We start from the raw sequence: 24,816 nt of genomic DNA on the forward strand, positions 1-24,816 counted from the left end.
TATTATGTAACATAAATAGTGATATGATGCCAAAAAAATGTTCCTAAAAATAGTCAACCCAAATAAGTAGCCTATTGTATCATGAAAGAGCTTTATGATCTCTCATTTCCATGAAATTATTATGTGCGGATACAAACACTGTCCGGAGGCAAATAAGAACGTGCCACATCATTCGTTTGCTGTATACCAAGTGACGTGGCACAGTCTGATTCACCTCCGAACGATCCGATGTCCGCACAGAATAATTTCTCCTCATTTCCTTACCAACCTACTCTTTCAAACATAAAAGTTCCTATTCTTAGGGCATTGAATGTTATAGCCTATAATGGTTGATGAAGACCTAGTAGAGTAAAAGCCTCATTCAAGAGTTCAACCAAGCCTGAAAATTTCAATTTCAAGCCATATCACTATCACCTAAATTCATCAACTAATAATTATTTTTACCAATCCAAAAATATTAAAACCAGTAATTCCAAGCTTCATAAACTATCAAAAAAAACATAATGAAACTAAACAATATCATTTTCCTTCAAACTGCTTAAAACTACACTTGACTCTCATCATTCTATAAATGTTCAAGTACCATACCAAGCACATAAAAACACACACACCTAAAGCAAAAGAACACATCATAGATCACCTTTTCTTGAATCCATATTTCTTCCTCTCATAGAAGAGATCAGTCTTGGCACTGCCAAGGTTGACAATCTTCGGGCAGCCGTCGCGATCTTTCTCCTGTTGCGTGCATTCCTTACAGTAATATGCATCCGAGATGCCGACGCCGCCGCAGATGACACAACGGCCTTGGAAAGAACCGTAGTTGCACTCGTCGCAGATTCGTACAAGCGTACAAGGACGAACATAGGAGTCGCAGACGACACACTTGCCATCGTCCTTCTCACATAGCCGACCAATTGCGATTCCGGGCTGCTTTCGGCACATAATCAAATCAGGATGATGCTTTGCCATGACCAGCTAATTCCTAAATGGGGTAAGAAAAAACACAAAGGGTTAGGATATCCTAACATAAAATTTTGATCATATTGGTCAGAAAAAATTGTATTATATTTAAACAACATGAAATTCATGATTTTGATTTGTACATAAAATTGAAAATAATGAAGAAATTTGTTGTAAAATAAATGACAAAATAATAAAATATTAATATATTTATTACAATAAGCAGAACAAATATCAATAGACAAATTAACATTGTATCAAATTTATAACAAAGCAACTGAGAGTCCAGAATAGAAACAAAATTTGGAGCATCAAATTTAGATATGCTCCCCAAATCGAAAGTGTTTTTTTCACACAATGAGCATATAAATTGCTGAATCTGATTGTGGGTGGGGTATATGAAGCTACTCTTGAATTAGGAACTCACATGCTGCACAGTGATACTTGAGGATGTTCATAATTTACACTTTGAATAAATAAAGATGGATCTTAAACAATATAAATAGACTAAGGCTTCGTTTAGGCTTCGTTTAGGACAATTTTTTTCCTGCTTCTAAAAATAGCTTTCTAGTACATAAATTAAAATTTTTGTACTAAAAAGCTACTTTAAGAAATAATAAAAAAGCCGTCCCAAACGAAGCGTAAGTTTTCATAACAAGAGCTATAACTTCAATAGCTATAAATTCACAGGAATCAATAGTTGTAGGCCATTCTATATCAATCATAACACATGTCATTCCATGTTTGAACTGAATAAGTTTTTCTTTCCTTAATCTGTACCTGAAATTTCTGACAAATCTTACCGTGGCAAAGAAATAAAAATGAAAGGATAACTAATCTTATGGAGCATTGTTCAAGTTGAAATACAGTAATAATTTGCAATGCCAAAACCCTTGTTTAAAAATCCTGCAATGGCATTTTCTTGATCAATTTTAATGAAATGCTATTTTTTTTTTTTTTTTTTTTTTTTTGGAAAAATTTGTTTTTTTTTTTTTTTTTTTTGCAAATTAACGTACATATTTTGTACTTACCATGATCACAGATTAGTTCAGCCTACCAAGAACTTCAGGTTCATAAGGAAAATCATTACAATATGGACAACAAAACAGTCTATATATATAATTTTTTCTCACATTATGAAGTGTGAACTAAACTTAAAGTACAAAATATGTAGGAATGTAGAAGTAGACCTAAAAAGACTTGGTTATAAAATATTAAAAATAATATTTCTTTATTAGATTTAAATGAGAATTTAACTTTTAACAAGGCACAATGGAGAAAAAGGATTCATGTAGCCAACCCCATATAGTCGGATAAAGGCTTGATGTTGTTGTTATTGTTGTAGTTGTACATAAAATTAAAAAACATTAAGGTATATATTTGTCTCTAATGATTGGAATAAGTCTAGATTTAATATTGACTAAGGAAAAAAATTTAAAGAGATTATTCTAATACTATATTTTGAAATAGTATGACCTGTGTTTCGAAGGTTAAATTGCTCATTAGTGAATATGTTGAGATTAGTAGATGGTGAAAAAAGATCTGCCACGACTTATAGATGATGTAATATATACAATCAATGATGCAATTAATAGTGCGTTTAGAAGAGATGAAAAAGTACGGTGAAATCTTTTGTATCATTAACAAGAAATGGATGTGCCAACTCCAACAACCATTACATTAGAATTTTTTATAGGAATAGGTTTACCCTATAATAATGTAAACAAATAATGAAAGGCTCATATGTAATTATTGATAAGTTAGTGGAAGACTCAAATGAGAGAATAGCCCTAAATTTAAGAAATCTCTATTATAGTGATGCCTAAAATTGAGTCTGTCATGTACCATAAAGATAAGAAATCTCCAACAACAACAACAACAACATCAAGCCTTTGTCCCACATGGGGTCGGCTACATGAATCTTTTTTCTCTATTGTGTCATGTTAAAAGTCAAAGATAAAAAATCTACAACAACAACAACAACATCGAGCCTTTGTCCCACATGGGGTCGGCTACATGAATCTTTTTTCTCCATTGTGTCCTGTTAAAAGTCAAAGATAAGAAATTTCCATGTATAATTAATTGAAGCTTCTATAGTTATAAAATTGTTTAATTTACTAAAGTTTTTTCTTAAATATAATATTATAATTTTAATACAACTGCGTGGTAGAAAATGCATGATGCATCAACCCTAATTGTATAAAAATTGGCTATTAAGATTTTATGATTGATTTGTAGTGCTGCTGGGCATGAGAGGAACTGTCGTGTCATTGAGTAGATGGATAATTTATTAACTTTGAATGTACTAAATTATTCAAATGTTTTATACATTTCATTATGAATTTTTTTTACAAATTCACACACAAAAAAAAGAAAAAAGATTGAATCAAAGGTGTCTAAATGATTTATTTTTCAAGTACAATAAAATTTGAAAAGATAATGAAATTTGGGGGGGGATGTTATTGATCCAATTAGTTTGGATTGTATTGATATAAGTTGTAAGTAATTAATTAGAGAAATGAAGGATGCTGGTAAGTAATATTTTAGCGTTGAAGATCTAATTTGGAGACATTAAAGAGACAATAGGAGAAGTTGATTGAAAGTAGTTTGTTAGATCTAGTAGGTCAAGAATAAGAGGACGTTTATGGACATCAAGGGCTAGTTTATCTCAACCTGTATTATTTGTAGAAGAAATATGCGATGAAGAAGAAGAAAAAAATAATGATGAAGAAATTCTACCTAAAGGAGAAAAAGTTACCATAAAAAAGAAAGAAATGTGAATGAAAGAGAATGATAACTAATAAATTACTTTTAGATTATTTTATGAAAGTTGAGACTTTATGCATTTAATTTAAGCTTTTGCTAGGAACCAAATGTATTTTTAAGAAATTTTGAAGCTATTAATTTTTACATCAAACTACTTACACTAAATTTAAACTTATAAACGTTTATTAATTCTTATGTATAATACAAATTATTAAAAATTTCAATAAGCAAGTTTACTTTAAAATTTATTTTCAAATTAGGTATTTGCATCATTTTTTCAATATCATATCAATATTTAAGTCATTTATTAAATATTCCAGATCTTACAATTACTAATGAATGCAGCATCATATTTCTATAAGTTATAAGAACACTAGTTAATAAAAGTGTCGCTTCACTGTGCATTAAAGTAAAAAAAGAACCAATGTATATAGCATTAATGTGCTATGTGATGCGCAAGAGAGTTTTGATGTGAGGATATCTCATCCCAGCAGGTGAAAACTTACAACAAAGATAAATCAAGGCATTCCACTAACCTTTTTCAATCACTTGAGCTTAAAAAAGCCTATACTTACTTGTCAAGAGTTGTGTATAGAACCAGGTGTTGTGCCAATATTTGAGATGTCAGCACCAGAGGATTCAACATATATCATTTAACATCATCAAGCGTTATGCATTGTACATTTGTACTAAATATACTAAATGATAATGTGATGCGCAAGAGTTTCTTTTTGCTTCAACGAGGGAAGAATAAAAACAAAGTGGCAATTTTATTAACCAGAACGCTCATAATTTATAAAAAATATAATAACAAGTTTACTAATAAATTATAAATATAGAGTATTTAATAAATGGTTAAAATTGCACATAAAATTGAAAAGAAATGTGATGAACATACTTAATTTGAAAACAAACTTCGAAAGTTAACCTACAAGTTAAAATTTCTAGCATTTTTAGTATAAGCTAACAAATGATTACAAATTTAAAACTACTGGATTAGTTTGATATAAAAATTAGAAACTTTAAGATTGCGTAAGAACATATTTAATTTATAGCAGTAGCTAAATTTAAATGCATAAAATCTCAAGTTTCATAAAGCAAACAAAGAAATCATCATTCATCTTCTTTTTCAGTCAAAAAATCTTTTTCAATTTCAAAGAAAATTTCTTATTCTTCAAAATTTTCTTTTTTTTTTTCTTGTGAGTCAATCTTATATTTTCTTACTAGAATAATAAAAGTGGATGCTAGTCAAGATGAGGATAAATCCACTCTTGCTTTTTACCGACTAAGTGTTAAAGACCGCCTTTGATTTATTTATCCCGATGCCTAAAGTTAAATCTTCATAACCAAAATGTTGCTCACTAACCAAGGTTTTGAAAACCGGACCGGACCGGCCGGTTCAACCGGTTCGACCGTGAACCGGTCTGGTGGCCGGTCCGACCCAGCTTCAGAACCGGCTCTGCATAGAGAACTAGAAATTCTTGTACTAAAAAACTGCTTTAAGAAACAGTAAAAAAGCTGTCCCAAACAAAGTCTAAATCATCAAAATGCTTTTGAACAAAATCAAATTCTTTCTCTAATAAATCTATAGAAAAAAATCTATAATGAAAATATGAAATACATAAAATATTTTAATTATTTAGCATATTTAGGATTAATAAATCATTTATCTGCTCCAAGGCACTCTAATTGCTCTCACACCTAGCAATATTGGAAGTCAGTCCTGAAATCTTAATAATTTATTTTTATAAAGTTGAGACTGATATTCCATATATTTCCCACGACTTTGTTGTTTTAAGATTATAATATCTCATTCAAAAGAATACTTTAATCAATAAAAAAATCTTTAAATTATATAGAAGCTTCAATTAATTATATCTAATGATTTTTTATCTTTATTATGGATGGTGCACTAACACATCATTAATTACATATAAGAATCTCATTAATTAGTCATCTAATTATATTGAAAAAAATATTTTTTATTAAAAAACTCTAAAATAAGATAATAATCAGCTTGATACAAAGGTTGTGATAGGAATCTAATCTCTACACAGCAAGAAAGTAATAACGAAGAGAGAACACAACATAAATTAACAAGAAATATTTTATATCGACACAAAAAACCAAGATACAAGTTGGTCTACTATTCGAGAGGTAGATCAGCTCTCCACAGATCCTAGGCGCCGCTAGGAACAACTCCAAAGAAAACTACAGCAAACACAATTCACATAATGAAAAATAAAACAACACAAGTAACTCTAAATATAAACCTTCCTACTTCCCTCCAAAATTTGAATTCAAATCAACCCTCTTTTCCTAAATAAAACTTTCTTGATTCCCTCCCAAATCTAAATTCAAATCAACCCATTTTTCCTAAATAAACATTTATTAATTCCCTCTCAAATCTAAATTCAAATCAACCATCTTTCCCTAAATAAATATGTTCTAATTCACTCCCAAATCTGAAATCAACTCAGCTATCTTTTCCTAAATAAACTTTCCTAATTCCCTCCAAATTTTAATTTTCTATGATGAGTAATTAAAGTGGAATTAATCCACTTTGCTCTTCTTGCTTGCCGCCCACCCTAGTGGGGCCCATAGGCTTAGCTGATACATTAATACTCACATCCCAAAGAGTCACCTTGTCCTCAAGATGGAACGAAATAAATTGCTGCTAAAGCAAATGACAAATAGTACTGGATTGAAAAATGGACTAACACTAGGTCGAATGATCCTTACCTCCAGCATCTCTCTGATCAATCCTCGATTTCATATTCTCATCCTTCTAGATTTGGGGATAACAATATGGACAAACACTAATACGTGAGAATCTTTCCTTCAAGATGATAGCATGCTCGTATTCCCACAGAGGAGGGAACCCCTAAACTGGTTGGAACACCTCTTGATACTACTGTAGGAGTGACTGAACTGTGTCTAGTCCTTCTATCTTCTCATCTTCTTCTACTTCCAAACTCTGCAGCTCCACCAAAAATCTCACTCCTTCACCAAAGATGGCATCTCCGCTTAGAAGTGGCTCCAAAGATGGCATCTCCGCTTAGAAGTGGCTCCAAAGATGGCATCTCCTCTTCTTCCCCAAAAATTTCCACCTCTCAATCCTCCCACATCATCCCTATATTAGAGTTTCCCCCACTTTCTTGTCAGGTCAATGATGCTCTTGCCTCCGATGATGTAGTCTTGACTTGAAACTATAGCATCCTTTCATCATCTCTTATAGATTTGAAAGTCTGTCCTCAATTGTTGAATGTTGCTCTCCAAATTTAAATTTCTAATTTCTAATTTCCCCATCAAGCCTCTCCTCCAACACATCAACCTTCTTAGCCGCCATAGGTGCCAAAAAAGGTGATCTGATACAAATTTGATAGAAATCCGATCTCCACGCAACAAAAACAACAATAAAAAAGAGAGAACGTAGCAGGAATTAGCAAGAAAGATTATTATATCATCACAACAAACCAAGATATAAGTTGATCTACTATTTGAGAGAAAGATTGATTCTCCACAAACCCTAGGCGCCGTTAGGAACAACTCCAAAGAAAACTATAACAAAACACAATTCACATAATGAAAAATAAAACAACTTACCTAATACAAACCTTCCTACTTCCATCCCAATCTGAATTCAAATAAGTCATCTTTTCCTAAATAAATCATTCATAATTTTCTCCCAAATCTAAATTCAAATTAGCCTTCTTTCCCTAAATAAACCTTTCATAATTACCTCACAAATCTGAATTCAAATCAACAGTCTTTTCCTAAATAAACATTTTCTAATTCCCTCACAAATTTGAATTCAAATCAGACCTCTTTCCCTAAATAAACTTTCCTAATTCTCTCACAATTTTAGTTTTCTATGGTAAAATACCCTTTGCTCTTCTTGCCCGCAGCCCACCCTAGTGTGGCCCACAGGCTCAGCTGGTTCATCAAATTGTCGACGTTAACCACTTTATCTATATCAATAATATGATAGATTTGCTCATCTACTCCAAATACACCACTAATTGCATCATTCACTATATTCATTGCATTATACATGTAGCCCATAGTCAACCTGTTATTACCCTCGATTAAACTCAACATTTTCACTAATAGGCTTTCAACCTTGAAAGTGTAAGTCACACTATTCCAATATATAGTCTTAAGAATAATCTTCCCTTTCTTATAGACAACAATAAATCGAAACTTATTTAATACTTCAAAGACAAACATACACCCTTTTTTTTTTTTTGCTTATGCATGCTTGCAAGAGAAAATAAATAGTAAAACACGTGATGTCCAATCTCACTATTTCCAAACCACTTGTATATTTTGCCATCATATTAAGAATAATTTTATAAATAAATATATCTGCTTAACTCTAAAGCTTTCTTAATAGTATTTTTTACTCGAGTTGTATCTTCAATATCCTTTAACATCATATCGATGCAATAGGTTGCACATAGTGTAGTATAAGTGCATCCTTTTTTTTTTTAATAAGCATTTGATTTATAAGAACTTCAAATATGTTCGCACTCCATGATATAAAAAAATAAATTAAATGCTTATACATTAAATGCTAAAAATCGTCAACCTACAAAATCATAGAGTAGTTATCTATAACTGCTTATGAGCACATTCTTTCTCCTATATTGTTTTCTATTTATGCATCAAGAACTTCAATGCAGCGTTTGAATATTTAGATGCATTTATGGTCTCAAAGAATATTGTATCTAATGATGAATGAATTAATAAACAATTTATTTTAGATCACTCTATACAATCTGCCCATTCATTTGACATAAGAGTGCATCCCTTCTCTTGCATTTTTTTTTTCTTTTTGTAATCCTCCACATTTCAGATTTTTAGCTGCCTGCATGCATCTTTTAAATAGAGTGACTCTCAACTCATGATAACACGATGGCCTAAGACCTGGTTTATAGCCTCTCCGATATGATCAAACTCTTATTAAAAAATATATTTCTTGATAGAAACATATAGCCATGTATTGGACAATTCTATCACTTATTCTTTTATCTAAATTTTCTTTTATGCTCAATTATCTCATATGTTTCTTCTTGCAACAAATTTTTTAGGATCTTGACAGAACAAATAATCCATAAGACTTTATTTAGATTTATTAACGCTTTTCATTTCAGAACTTGATTTATTGATCTCTTACCACAATGCATGAATATCTGATTCAATAATCCCCATTACTATCTCATTATGTTTCATATATATATATATATATATATTAAGTTGTTCTTTGGGTCGAGATACCCATCTATTTGTCTCCTATCCACAATAAATCCATATATGGCAAATAGTATTTAAATTTTAATTTTGTACACTCCCAAATTCGATCTTTCCTCCATGCATTGAGATCGACCATTAAATTTCTGTGTATGGGACTAAATAAATTACTTTATATGTAATCATCTCATAAAGTAACTCATATATCATCTTACTCTATAAACTATTCTTAGTATTTAAAATCACAAATTTTAATTTTTTTTTAAAACATCAAAAACCACAAATGACATTCAATGAATATTACAAGTTGTTCCTAAAACAAATCACAAAAGACATTCAATGAATATTATATTTTTTGAAATTTTAAATCTTCTTCGTAAATATAAATGTTATTCAAAAAATTAAAAGATTCTCAAGACTTAAAAAAACTATACTCACTCATTAGGGCTAGGTCAATCGTTCAGGTAGAATTGAGTAATTTATGTGTTCCACGAACATGGGTCCTAGGAAGAGCATCGAAGTACTGCATTAGGGCAGCCGGAGGTTGGAATCAAATGGCTCACATCCATGAGCAATGGGGAAACTACGATGGTCGTGATTGTCAAGAGGAGGTCAAGAGAGCGATTATTGTAATTTGGTTTCGGACGAAGGTTAGAATGTGGTCGAGGGAGAGTACAATTGGACAACATATTACTTAATGAATTAATAACACCATTTTAAGTTGAATAGGATTGAAGCGAGAAAAGCCGGAACATGTGAGTGCTTTAGCATTGGACCAGCGAAGCAAGAACTATTGCAGCTCACCACCCATGAGGACACAAGAAAACATCCCTCGCATTGCACCCAATCCCTTTAGTAGCACACTTTTAACAAACTTACAAACAATAATGTTTTAAAAGTTAGTTTGGAACCCACCTCGAAGAGAGAGATGAAAAATTTGCCATGCATGCTGGGTGTGAGGGATGGATGCCACACAGGCCAAGGCATCACCTCAAACTAGCCTTTTGCTCCCCATTAACGAGGTGATAATCCCATTATATAAATTAAATCATTAAATCACTAAACTTAAATATATTCTACTAAAACTTTCTAGCGCTTAAATAAAACAAATAAATGAAAATATAGTTTTCCTTTTAAATCTCTTAATAGTTAAATCCCATCAAGCAACTCCTCTCATACAAGCATGCAAAAACGTCGAAGCCCCGGATCAATCGACTTTCATGTCTCTCACATCACATTGATCGTTGAACCTTCACTCGCTTCGTCAAAGACTCCATCTCCATGCTTGATTTCCCTCATTGAATTGTTCGTCTTTGTCAAAACATTGTGCCACCTCGTCACTCATCTTAATTTATTGTGACATCTCTTTTTTATTTAATTTTATATGTTTGTGTCCATTATACTTTAGAGTTAGAATATGAATCATATGGCTATGGGCTTTTGATTTTAAAATGCATATTAAGCTTCTTTCTTATATTCGATTTTTTAAACATATTTTTATTTATATAATATTAAACTCATGGGGCTTACATCCCTTCACATGATAGGTGAAATGTAGATATAAGAAAGCTCTCCTAGTTCAGCATGGTAGAATGAAGATCTCCAAAATCCAAGGTCATAAGTTCAAATCCAAGAGTGTATTTTATAAGGAATGGTAGGATTGCATGCACAATGTGATAGGTTCAAATCCGAAAGTGTATTTTATAAGGAATGGTATGCTTGCATGCACTATGTTTATATCAAATAATTCCTAACATAGTTGTAGGTGGGAAATTAGTGATTGCAAACGTACAAATGGCTGGCCCTTTTGAGAAGGTTATGCAAATTTATAAGCATATTGCACATCAGTTAAAATTTTTTTTAGCCGTTGCAGTTTTTATATTTGCAAGGAGAAAGAGTGCAAGAATTTTCAAGTACAAAAGTAAGGCGATTCCACCTACCACTAGAGCTATTTGTAGAGAGGGTCTGATAAAAAATGCCCATTAATTTTGGTGATCCTGGCACGCAATCTACGCATATTTAAAGGATGGCAAGACCTACAATTCACATGACCAGTAGGTTGCTTGCTTTCCATGTTTGTTTGTTTGTTTGTTGTTTATTTGTATTATTGCTTAGTGATCTATGTGTTACTGGGTCCGAGAATGAGTTTGTACTAAATCTGATTTTACAATAAAATTATGTAAATGTCCCAAATTTCTGAGGAAAAAAAAATCTTATAAAATTATAGCAAAGGCTGTCAAATATAAGTAAAACATGTATGATCTTATAAAATATAGATGAAATTCATAATATCTAAGAGAATATTAATGGCTACCACAGATTACAGGTTGATTGCACAAATTCCTTTAAACAAGGTGGAGAGAAGGGGTTACAGGAGGTAACTTCAAGAATAAAAAAAAGGAAGGCGACAGTGATGGTGGCCTCCGATGTAGTGGTAGGGTAGAGCCAATATAGGTCATTTGTTTATCAATAGGGCCATTTACTCTGTAAGACACCATAGCTAGAACTGTATCACCCACATATAAACAGTGTAAGCACCAAAAGTTTGTGATATTTATGCACCTTAATAATTTTGTCATCAGAAATTTTTATAATTCTTATTTAGGAAGTACAATAATTTACTTTAAGTATATTTCTATACCTTTCCAAAGAGGCTCAAACATCAATTATAGGATCCATTTGTCGATATAAAAAACTCTAAATTAAGTAAACTTAGTAAACATTAGTTTTTCCAAAGTCTGTTTTTCCTCCTTCAAAATCTGTTCTCTTTTGACCTCTACAAGTTTGGGGATTGAGGAGAGGGCATGAAAAAATAAGAAAAAGGGAGAGGGCGGGTCCAGCTAGTTAGGTTAGAGGAAGGGCAAAAGCGAAAAGATGGAAAAAGGGGTTGAATAGATTGGGATTGGTTGTTCATTGGTAGACAAGGGAGTGCAAGAAGATGAAGGGGAAGAAAGGATGGGAGAAACACAGAGAGAGAGAGAGAGACCATACTTAATTCGGTTTTAACAATTCTATTAACACACGGAGGGCTTAATAAAGATGTCCAAAACTTGCAAAACCTAAATTTTCTTATCTGAAGCAAGGGAATAAATTGAAGGGAGGGCAAAGCATGAGGAATCTTGAAGTAACCATCCATTTAAATTCAGTGACTTCATTATGGGATAATCCAATAGCATGATGAAAACCTAAGCATAAGATATTTGGCAACCAGACAAATGAAATGAAATAACAAATGTTTCAATCTTATAATATGCCTAATAATTTACTATATACACAAAACTTTAGCACCCGCATGATACCAACAAAAACCATAGCACTCAAAAGAAGCGTTGAAACCTGCCTTCTGGAAAGCTTAATAAGGAAGCCTATCCATATCCCACCAGGAACTTTGAAGCTTAAGTAAAGACACTCACATAGACGATCGTCCAGGCATCATGGAAGCAAGCATTAAACAATCGAGAGAAGAAAATCCGGTGCTTCTAAAGCCATTGCAGTAATTCAACGGCTTTGTTGGATATTGGTCCAGATTTTAGGTTGTTTATTTGTACTTTCTTTTAGTTTCTTTAGTTTGTGTTGCCTTTGATATAGACTATTATGTCTATAAATAATTGTAGTAGGTTGTAATAGTTTCATGCCATTTTCAAGAGAATTTTTGTTCACTTTCTTCCATCTATTTCTCCCTCTCTTCATGAAGCAGAGCTCTCCCTCTCTAAGATCCTACAATTTGGTATCAGAGCTAGGGAGGTGGAGGAAATTCTTGCATTCAAGAAAAAGGAGGGAAGCTCGGCAGGATTTGTGTAGGAAGGAGACCGAATCGTTTTACACCGTGGGCGTAGCTTGTACACGGAGGTGAACCGCACGGAAGGCAGACGCTCAATAGACTCGCGTGGCGAGACGCAGGCTAGTCGGGCGAAGGCCTGCTGGCATGGCATGTGCTGGGTGGTCGCACAGGTGAAGGCGCACAATAGTGCGCAGGTTTCGCAAGCGACAGCCGAGAAGGTCGTCCGCGAGTGTGAGGGTTGCATGTCGAGCGTGGGCTAAGCGAGCAAGGTGTGACTGCGCAGGGAGGAAGTCGGGCGCAGGGCTTGCAGAGCTTGACGCGAAGGTGAGCAGGAAGAAAGCCAAGTGGAACACGCGATCTTGGCGGGGTTCGTCGGACTCAACGGAGGCGGGTGTACCCTAGTCGCGGAAAGGAGTGGAAGCCAAGGCAAGATCGGCTTGCATATTAGGGTTGGAAGGCATGAAAGCTTTGTAGGACGAGCAGGCCTAGTCCGATGTGCGGGTGCTCGCGCAAGGAAGCTCGGAGTCAGAGCTTGTGTGGGATGTTTGGTGCCGAAGATCTGTTGTTGCCGAAATCACGAAGAAGTACATTCTTGATCAAGAAATTGAAGCATATCACACAAAGAGAAGGGCGCAGTTCTGCGTATATGCTCGGGTTGCTCTAGTCAGACACAAAGCAATAAGCAGAATATTTTGATTATTTTCGATGAAATCTTGTGAATAGGAGCAGATTGGTGGCATTGGGGCACAAATCAAGTTTTGGTGTCTTGATTATGTCAATGCAAATATTTGAAATATATACGTTAGGGAGAGAATAATTTCAGCCTTTGGCGGATTAAGATAAAAGCTCTATTGGTTCATCAAGGCCTTGCCAATACAATTTTTGAAGAGATCTTGCTGCAATCAATGACAGGGCCAGGTGATGTAGACAAATGGGGGGTCAACTCAGGTCCAAAATAAATCAATTTTGGCCTCTCTCGAGTTTACAAGCTCAATCATTTTGAGCTGAAATTTTAGCTCATTTATGAGCTGGTCTTTAGTTCATTTATTGAACTAAGGGTTAGCTCATTATTAGCTATGATTTTAGTTCATATTTATCATATATTAAATGTATTTCTTATGCTTTTTATGTTTTTAATTATGTAGGTCTCTTGGAATTCCAAACCGTCTTTTGGAATTCCAAGAAATGTCTTTTCCCATGCGGTAGCTCCTTGGCTTCCTCCCTTGGGCTGCTATTTTCCGTGCCTTGCCTCTTGTATTTATGGCCGACCGTTGGTTTTCCGCGCCTGGGCTCTTTCCCGTGGCTGTGGCGGCGCCTTGGTTCCGGGCGGTCTCCTTGGCTCTCGTGATTGCCTCTTCGGTTCCTTGGCTTGGGCTGTTTGTTTTTTATAAAAAGCAATTGGGTTTAATGTTAAGTCTTTTAATTCTTATGGGAATTTATTAGGAGTCTCTTTGTATTCCCCTTTCATACCTATATATATGAGGGGTATTGTATAGTTTTAAAAAGCTGAATGATATATTATTTTTGGAAAAGCTATAACCTGCGGGTTTGCTTGGATAAGCTTGCGAGCTTTGTATGTCTTCTTTCTCATCCCCTCCGGAAATCCTACGAGCTCTTTCCACCATTCTTCTTGGCTTCTAATCTCTTTGTCTCTCCGCAAGTGCCACTCCACCTGTATCTTTCTTCCAAGTGCAGCAACTTTAGAGTGTCCTAGATTTATGAGTCAAGGTTTGTAAGTCCTTGAAATTTTGTGTTTTGTAATTTCTTCTTTTTAGTTTTATTGTAAGAGTTTGTTCTTCCCCTTCTTCTTCTTCGTTGTTTCGTGGTTTAGTGGGTCGTCGATTCGGTGATTATCTCCCATGCGGGCGAAGGGTATAGGCATCCTTATATTTCTTGCCCCCACCAATTTAGTATCAGAGCAAGTTAGGAAGTCCTAGGGTTTGGTTGTCAAATCGAGTTATCAAGTTTTGTTTTAGTTTGTCAAGTTTTGATTTTGTTTGTCAAATTGTGAGTTTTGTCGTGAGTCTTAAGTTTTTAGCTTGTTGAGTCTAAGTTTAGGTTAAGTTTTTTTAGCCTTTTTTGAGTCAATTTAAAAAAATGGAAAACAACAAAAATATGGTTTCATACAACGAGGAAATCAATTCAAATAATCCTGATGTCCCACTCCCGTTGGATAGATGGATTCCTACAGAATGTGATTCAACGGATCCGCTTCAAGATCGTCTGTACAAGCTTCAGTATCACATGTTCCTATGTGATCAAAAATTCGAGAAGTGGAAGAGATTTCTGCAACAGCAATTCGAGAAGTGGAAGAGATTTCTGCAACAACAATTCGAGAAGGAACAGGAAGAAATTTTGAAGAAGTTTGGTGAGAAACTCAAAGAGCTGGATGATCAGTATGCACTGCACCTCCTCAAGAAAACCCAAAGCGAACTCATCGGGAGATGAGTTCTTCAAGAAGAGGAGAATTTGATGTAGACAAAGGGGGGGGATCTTCGGTTCCTTGGCTTGGGCTGTTTTTTTTTTATAAAAAGCATTTGGAATTAATGCTAAGTCTTTTAGAATTCCTATGGGAATTTATTAGGAGTCTCTTTGTATTTCCCTTTCATACCTATATATATGGGGGGTATTGTATTGTTTTAAAAAGTTGAATGATATGTTATTTTTGGAAAAGCTATAACATGCGGGTTTGCTTGGATAAGCTTGCGAGCTTTGTCCGTCTTCTTTCTCATCCCCTCCGAAAATCCTACGGGCTCTTTCCACCCTTCTTCTTTGCTTCTAATCTCTTCGTCTCTCCGCAAGTGTCACTCCACCTGTATCTTTCTTCCAAGTGCAGCAACTTTAGGATGTCCTAGGTTTATGAGTCAAGGTTTATAAGTCCTTGAAATTTTGTGTTTTGTAATTTCTTCTTTATAGTTTTATTGTAAGAGTTTGTTCTTCCCCTTCTTCTTCTTCGTCGTTTCGTGGTTTAGTGGGTCGTCGATTCGGTGATTATCTCCCGTGAGGGCGAGGGGTATAGGAATCCCTATATTTGTTGCCCTCACCACCAGGGCTAGGGAAACAAACTGAAGGCGCACAATATCATCCTTCTCTCTCTTGATGACGAAGTGTTGAGGGAGGTTGCTGAAGAAGGCTCGACATTAGAGGTATGGAGGAAGCTTGAATCAATTTATATGAAAATATCGCTTACTAATCGACTACTTTTGAAGAAGCAATTATACACGCTCCAAATGGAAGAAACCAAGGAACTTAGAAAGCATTTGGATGATTTTAAAAAATGTCGACGTAACAATAGACAATGAAGATCGAGGTATCATACTCCTCAGCTCTCTGCCGAAGACATACGAGAACATAATTGGCACTATGTTGTATGAGAAGCAAATATTGACATTGACAGAGGTAAAATACGTCTTAATGTCAAAGGACGTTCAGAGAAAATCTGAACATAAAGAAGGTAATATCGCAACATTCTGATCGCAGGAGGAATATCAGAATTCCAGAGAAAAAAAGTCCAACAAGAAGGGCTTTCTTCGTCACAAGGAAGGGCACTTTAAGAAATATTGTCCTAATTTGTCGAAACTACAAGGAGTTGGACTCAATTAAGACGCCAGCTTAGCAATAGTTGCAGACTTGGGAGACGGTTGGAATGATTCAGATGTTTTGTAAAATCTAGACTAAGGGGGGTGATTGTTGGATATTGGTCCAGATTTTAGGTTGTTTCTTTGTACTTTCTTTTAGTTTCTTTAGTTTGTGTTGCCTTTGATATAGCATATTGTGTCTATAAATAATTGTAGTAGGTTGTAATAGTTTCATGCCATTTTTCTGTTCACTTTCTTCCATCTATTTATCCCTCTCTTCAAGAAGTAGAGCTTCTCTCCTTCTCTAAGATCCTACAGGCTCTTTTCAGTCATTGAAATTATACCAAGGATCTACTAACTAGTACAAGAGAGTCAACTACAAAAATTTGCAATTTTGCTACTTTCCCTGCGGAAGCTACACAAGCCCACATTAAGTCCCACCCTCTCTCCCTTTCTCCTTCCTACAACAACTAATTTAAGCATTGGCCCTCTCTTCCCTCTTACAGCAACTATCTTACAAGAAAAGGATTACGAAAATAAGGAAGCCAAGAAAATCATGCAAGTAACCGATCCAAAGAGAAAGAACGAAGTTTTGAACCGCATTAATTTAAAAAAATAATAATAAAGGTTTTGAACATCACGATGAATCTGAAATCCCTGTAAACCTAATAGAGAACTGAGAAGGATCCATTTCGTCTAACTCACCTCCTAATGTCCGCACAAGAGATGTAGCTCCTACGCTGCCGCTCCCGTTTCTTCTCGCTTTCCCCTTGTGCGCTGCCCTTCTCGTTCTCGCCGCCTCTCTTTTCGCTCTCTCGAGAATCAGCAATCGCGGCTGTATAGTGTATGGTAAAAGGGTAATGTTATTCCAATATTTTTTTTATAAATATTCTTTAACCCTCTAGAGAAATCTAATATTTATTTATTATTTATTTATCTTAGAAAAAAAAGAATTTACAAACATGCCACTTTATTATATCTATATTACATATTTAACATTCAAAACTTAAATATTACATTCATATCACTCAAACATTAATTTAACAACAAAAATGTCACTTTGTCAACATGGAAGCCTCACTCCGTCTTTACCTTCCCACGTGAGCTATTCTTTTCGTGTGTGCTTTTTCTCGTGCATTCTACCTTAAATTTTTTCATGCTTGCTTCTCTTCAGCCGCTCTCCCCGTACATGCTATACTTTCTCTCGCGCAATAGGTATGTATTTTTGTATTTCTTGCAGTGTCTGATTTTGCTCTACTATTCTTTCTCTCGTCATTCTGCATGTATTTTCTTTGTCTTCAGAATGCAAAATCATATATTTAATTAGTGTTTTGTAATTAATTATGTGTAAATGGGTGCATTATGTTATATATATATATAATTTTGGGCATTTAAGTGTCAATATTTATGTTTTTTATTCTTCTAACGATTTGGTGTTTGATCAGTCTTCTTATTACAGCTTGATGTTAAGCAAAAATGACAAGCACGTTGCATAATTCAATAATGCAGGATTATGATGACAAAGTAGTAGATGATTTATATGGAGATAAAAAGAGCATATATTTATTGCATTTAAATTTGGAGGATTTTGGGTTGACATAAAAGCCCAATCTAGAAAGAGGTATACTGGCGACAAACAATGGACTATCAAACTTGAGAAAGGACATATTAATATTTTCAAGGTTAGAGCAGAGATTTTTAGAATATGTCATTGATTTAAAGGATATCAATATAACATGCATTATCACATATACAGAACAACACCCAAGGAGTACAAAGTAATCAATTCTGATGTTGATGTGAGCCAGTTGGTAATCAAATGCAAATTTATGTGCCAAGATAGTTATCTCAGTACATGAGGTAGATGAAGATCAATCACATTCACATCTTATGGGGGTTGAGAGTATTGAACAAATTATAGAATGTTCTATTACTTAGAATGACGGTTCTTCAAGAGTTCAGACTTCAAGTGTTGCAAATATCACTATTGGTGCATTTTTTAATGATACAACAAGTTTTAAGAATACTCTATGATAAGAAACATGTTATTGCAACATGTTCCTATTAAGATTGTCAATGGAGAATTTCAGCATCCCTATATGAAGACACTCAATCACTTCAAGTTAGGAGAGCGGATGAAGTACACACATGCCTTGGGATAAATCATGCTGGGAATCAGCTAGTCATATATGCATGGATTGCCAATGAGGTTCAGGAGATGGTCAAAAGATATCCAGATATTCCACCAAAATAAATAAATAGTGGTCTAGAGAAAGAATTTGATTTATTATTACCTTATATGAAGCTTTGGAGGGCAAGAGAACAAGCCCGTTATGCCATATTTCGCTTAGTTGATGACAACTATAAATGGATTTCAACATTGAAAACAAAACTACTTGATAAAAACTCGGGATAACGCATCACATATACATTTAACAGTATTTATAATTCTTTCCAGAGTTTTTATGTAAGTTTCAAGGTGTGTGCTAATGGATTTCTTGTTGGGTGCAGACCACTTGTAAGTTTGGATGTATGTCATCTTAAATCCAAGTATTTAGACAGGGGTGTCAATTTTTGACACGACCAGAACCTAACTCAGAAAAATCCGGGTTCGGGTCAACCCGAACCCAAAACAGGTCGTGTTCGTGTTCAACAAATCAACCCGTTTTAAAAATCGGGTCGGGTTCGGGTTGACCCAACAACCCAAAATTGACCTGAAAGTGACACGAAAACTCATATTTGACCCGAAAACCCGAGATTGACTCGTTTATGACCCGTTTAGACCCATTTTGACCCAAAAATTGAAGATTGATCGATTTTTGACCCAAAAACTAGCAATTTTGGGTCAACCCCGAGTCATTCGTGTCGGGTCAGGTTCGGGTCCGAAAACCTGACCCGTTTTTAAAAAAGGGTCGGATTCGGGTTGACCCGAATAGTGTCGGGTTAGTTCTGGGTTCGACCCGAACATGACCCGTTTACCCGAATTGACACCCCTATATTTAGGTGTGCTTTTATTGGCCAACTCACTTGATGAAAATAATGGCTTATTCACATTAGCATACGTTGTTTTTGAGACTGAATCCAAACATACATGGTCATGATTCCTTCAAAACTTAGGAGAGACAATTGATACTACTTTAGAACCTCTTTATTTCATATCAGATATGGAAAAGGGCTTGGGTGAGGCAATTAGAGAAGTATATCTTGAAGCTAAGCATAGAGTTTGTATTCGACATTTGTGGAAGAATAATAAAAAAAATATTTTAAAGATGGGAAAAAAGTGCAAGGACTGGTTTGGGTGTCAGCTAATGCCTATACTAATATAAAGTATCAAGGAAAAGAAGATTGTTAAATTTCTTGGACCAAGATAAGAGATCACATAGATGTGGTAGGTGTGGTCAATGGGGGCATCATTAAAGTAGGGGTGTCAATTTGGGTCAGTGGGTCGGGTTCGGGTTGAACCCGGAACTGACCCGGCACTGTTCGGGTCAACCCGAACCCGACCCGTTTTTAAAAATGGGTCAGGTTTCCGGACCCGAACCCGACCCAATTCGGGTCCGAGTCAACCTGACCCGACACGAATGACCCGAAGTTGACCTAAAATTGCTAATTTTCGGATAAAAAATTGGGTCAATATTCGATTTTCGGGTCACTTTCGGGTCAATTTCGGATTGCTGGGTCAACCCGAACCCGACCCCGACCCGATTTTTAAAACGGGTTGATTTGTTCAACCTGAACCCGATTCGTTTCGGGTTCGGGTTGACCCGAACCCAAATTTTTTCGGGTCGGATTCGGGTCGTGTTTCGGGTCGTGTCAAAAATTAACACCCCTACATTAGAGTACTTGCAAGAACCCTTTGCAAAATAAGAATAACGAGAAGTCGAGGAGACAACAAACACAAAAGTAGGACAACACAGATGAGTGAAGTTGCCAAGTAGATGTATTGCAGATGACCTTGAGGTGCAGGAGTTCAAGTATTCATATATGGATGGCTTATAACATTTAGATCATTCTCTAATGACCATTTTTTGAATATAGTTGTTTCAATTTTTTGTATAACTTTGTAAGATTTTTTAGTATAGCTTTATAAGAGCTGCAACTACACATAAGTTGTAACTTGGATTGCCAAATTTGAAGTTCAATATAAGTTCAATGTATTAAACCATTTTCATTCTCAAGGATCTTGGATTTCAATTTTGGAACTTGGATTGCTATATTGAAGCAATTTCATTCTCTAAATAACAACTTTGCTGAATGTGATTATCTTCTCATATATCCTTCTACTTTTTTTTTTAATGTAAATGCATGTGCATTTTTCCATGTTGTATCAGATCATTCACTCTGTAAAATCCCATCAATTTCATAATACAAATAATTAAACAAAAAAATATGGCTAGTCATGAACAACATGTTCTAGAATTTTTTTTCATTCCATATATTTAGAGAAGCAAACAAACTACAATAGACTTGATCAACATGTTAGTACAAGATTGCAAAATTGGAACTTCAAGCAAATACATTTTTACACAATTAACATTGACGACCAAGCAAACAAACTACAAACATAACACACGTTGATCTCTGCAACTACTTCAACATTCAACCCATTTCGACACAACACATTACAAGGTAAAAGAAATACGAATGGTGCATCAACAAGAACAACAACAATAAAGACTTTCATCAAGAAGATGCTCAAGTCAAGCTTCTTACAAATTTTTGCCTCAAAACCTTTGAATTCATTATGTGTGCCATAAAATGCCTCTTATACTTTATCTGTCCATTTAAAGTAACTAAAGTCATCATCTGTTTGATTATGAATGCACCTATAAAATTGTCTTCTACAATTAGGTCCATGGTAGCAATTATACAACACACATTTCAGATGACAATGACAATAAACATGAGAATATGTGCGCCTGCATTTTGCAGCAGAAGAATTAGTTGAACTCATTTTAAATGACACACAATCTGTCAACAAAGTAGAGAAAATTAGGGATACTCATAAAATGATTTTGGTTTAGCATTAAATTGAACAATTCGAGCATAATTAGCATTTTACAAACTTTCAATAACCATGCATAGCTGCAGTTTAAGCTATAAAGTAAATTCTTATAAACAGTAAACCAAAACTCCTTTTATTCAACACATATTTTGAAAAATATGATAAATGTCTGAAACAAGTTATCTGCAAAATGCTTCTGAGCTAAGTAATACACTCAAATCATGTTGATTTAGAATCAACAATTTGTATATAAACTCCAGAGATCTGCACGAGATAAAAGCATAGAACAATCAAGATATCTAAATGAAAATAACATCCACGCTTATCAACATTAAACTGATCAACGCTCATCAACAGAGGGCAAGCGTGAGAGAAAGGTGATAGCTTTGTAGCATGCCTAATAGAGTAAAAACACAAATAGAAGAAAAATAGGCGGTCTGTCACAATTTCTAAAATGTCAATAACACATATTGCTAAATATTTTGCAATGGAAGATATAAAACAAACTGCATCTTTTATAGAAAATGACAAGGCTTAGCGTTTGACAAGAAGTAAATGAAACGAAACATACCTAAATCGCATGAATGACAGATCTTGCAAGAGTAGACGATCTTAGTGGGAGTTCATCATTTGAGATCTCAGCGGGTGGTAGAAAGAGCAAGCAAACATAGGAGTTCTTATGAAGAGCATGAGAGGAGGTTGTGTTTCACGGGAAGAGCAGGCGAGCAGTTTACACAGTAAGGGATTGCTGTATGTAGAGACAGAGTGAGGCTTCGATGTTGATGGAGTGGTATATTTGTTTTTAAATTAGTGTTTGAGTGATAGAATGTAATATTTAAGTTTAGGGTGTTAAATATGTAATATATATGCATGTAATAAAGTGGTATGTATGTAAATCCCCCCAAAAAATATGGGATTTAAATACACACACACACACACACACACACACACACACACACACACACACACACACACACACACACACACACACACACACACACACACACACACACACACACACACACACACACACAGTCGGGATGGGATCCATGCACAAGAAGGGGCGCAATGGACGCGGTGTTGAAAGGCAAGGAAGCATTGATGGAATATCATCAAAAAAGGGTTACGATGGTGTCCTAATGAAAGGTGAGAAATTTATGACAGCATTCCGTCGAAAATAATTGGAACTAGTGCGCTAGAAAAGGGTGAGGAAGTCGCTATGGCATCTCTTAGAGAAAGGTCATGACGAGACTGGCCACAAGTGTTGCGAAATTGGGTGTCATGATGATAGGATTGTAATGGAAATCATGAGAAAGGTGGCATAGTAAGTTGATGATTTCTACAACAGCTTTAACTATTTTGTTTCTTCAAACAAGCTAAAAACTTCAATAAGTTAATAGTTTGGTTGTTCTAAGTAAGGTGATGTAAATCGGTAAACTTGCTAGATTAATCAACAACTCATATTTCAGTCTGGTTATCAGAGTCGCCATATGTCGATGATCTTCATGGACTCATTGCATGTATATGATTGTGCTACACATTTTGGGCTATATGCTTTATATATCAAGATACATATTTATTCTTGTATTGCCTTGCTTGTAATTTTTAAAACCCTATAAACACTTGATCAAATGACCATTTTGTCAACCTTTGGTGGGAAAGAAAAAGTAATTCTCTTATGCATTAACTCTAGCAATAAAATTATAGAGCTTCTCTCTCTAAGCTTGCAATTCCTTTAGCTTCTTTCTTTCTCTTTCCTCAAATTTTATCATATTTTTATATAATAAAATCTCGTAGCTTAATTAAGAGTATAAATGTGAAATCATTCATGTAAATTCAATAAAATAGAAATGCATAAAAGAACCCCAAATGAAGCATAAATTTAAAGCTTAATCAATGATCCTGCTCTAATACCAATAACTTACAACAATTCCCCCAATCTAATATATATCATATGAATAACAACTTGTGTTATTGCACTTTGCTTTGAATCCACTAATTAATGAGAGAATAACATGTCTTTAAAAATATGAGTGCTCAATTAAAGTTTACTAGCAACATAACAACTTAACACTTACATATTTTTATACATTTTTTTATATTTACAAATAATCAAGTGTCCCTTACAAAATTACAAATTGATCCTAAAATTTTGGGGTTTTGTGTAAATTTGATTAAGATGAAACAGGATCATAATTCATAAAGAAGAACTATCTAAGTACACATCAATTTTGTTATTTGTAAGCATTATATATCAAATTCTTTTTCATATTTTTTTACCATATAAATCCTTCTTATATCTAAAAATTACATATTTGGTTGAGTTTTCTTTCAAGATAATCAAATAAGGGTTGTTTGTTCTGAAGTATTTTGGATATAAAATAAAAAAATTTGGAAGGATTTAAAGTTCCTATGTGATAGGCTTGGATTTAAACAAATATAATGTAAATTTTTAAGGAATTTATAATACATGTTAATATTATTTTATAACAGCCCAAACTCTTAATTATCGAGATATTATCCGGTTTGTACTAAGGGACTCATGATTGTGTAACTTCTTAGGAGGTCAACCATCCCAAGATTTCTCTGGGATGAGCACACTTAACTGCGGAGTTTTATAATAAACTTTTAACCATTACACCAAAAGACGCCTCAATATTTAAGAGTTCAAATTTTTACTAAAGGGCTTTCACAATCTCCCTCACTTAAGTAATTGATGTTTCTATTATTATCTTTATTACAAAATCATTAAACCGACATATAGGATTCTAGAGGTGGCCCCTATAGGTTCAAGTTGTGACTCATTCCATATAGCACTTTATCTATAGGGTTCAAGATCATGACAAAACACTTTGTCTTGTATGACACTTAGTTCCCATCTTATGGTAAGTATATTGCTCTAATATCATTTGTAATAGCCTAAACTTTTAACTATCAAGATATTATCGGCTTTGGCCTAATTGCATCACAGTTTTGTCCTTTTGGTGTAACTTTCCAAGAGGTAACCCATCCAAGAATTTCTCTACGATGAGCACGCTTAACTGCGAAGTTTCTTGATGAAATTTCGATCATTAGACCAAAAGACACCTCGATGTTTAAGAGTTTAACTTTTTTTTTAAGGGCTTCACATGCGACATTAGGGTGGACCTTACGGTAAACCTCAATGCTTAACTCTATTCATTGCATCGCACCTTACCTAATTGTCTTGACCTCTTATTATTGCATTGAGTCAAGTACCCTTCTTCCACACTGCGTCCACATTCATGATCCCTCATTGTATCACAGTACATTGAATTGCTCACGCCTCACATCAACTTTTCCATGCTTTTGCACACCATTGACCCTACGCTTTGATACAACTCTCTAACACTATGATCGCCTCCTCAACATCATAATTGACACTCACCTTCAGCATCTCAGTTGCCTCTCTCACCTCCATTGATCACTAATCATAGTCAATAAATTCATTTTTT

The 24,816-nt window shown here is 34.6% G+C and overlaps 1 protein-coding gene across 1 annotated transcript; it reads right to left on the reverse strand.

Moving 5' to 3' along the window:
* Window positions 1–423: 423 nt before the first annotated feature.
* LOC110097840 (PHD finger-like domain-containing protein 5B) lies at window positions 424–17,201 on the reverse strand. Its single transcript, XM_020824447.2, has 2 exons — window positions 17,044–17,201; window positions 424–982 (listed from the first exon to the last, which is right to left on the reverse strand). The coding sequence occupies exon 2, from the start codon at window positions 967–969 to the stop codon at window positions 637–639; it is 333 nt and encodes a 110-aa protein (XP_020680106.1). The 5' UTR covers window positions 970–982; window positions 17,044–17,201; the 3' UTR covers window positions 424–636.
* Between the last annotated feature and the right edge of the window lie 7,615 nt (window positions 17,202–24,816).

The sequence above is a fragment of the Dendrobium catenatum genome, unplaced genomic scaffold (assembly GCF_001605985.2).
Source record: "Dendrobium catenatum unplaced genomic scaffold, ASM160598v2 fragScaff_scaffold_574, whole genome shotgun sequence".
Classification (NCBI taxonomy): Eukaryota; Viridiplantae; Streptophyta; class Magnoliopsida; order Asparagales; family Orchidaceae; genus Dendrobium; species Dendrobium catenatum.

Coding starts and splice junctions, on each gene's coding strand:
- LOC110097840 (XM_020824447.2), bottom strand. CDS start 969: ATGGCAAAGCATCATCCTGATTTGATTATGTGCCGAAAGCAGCCCGGA.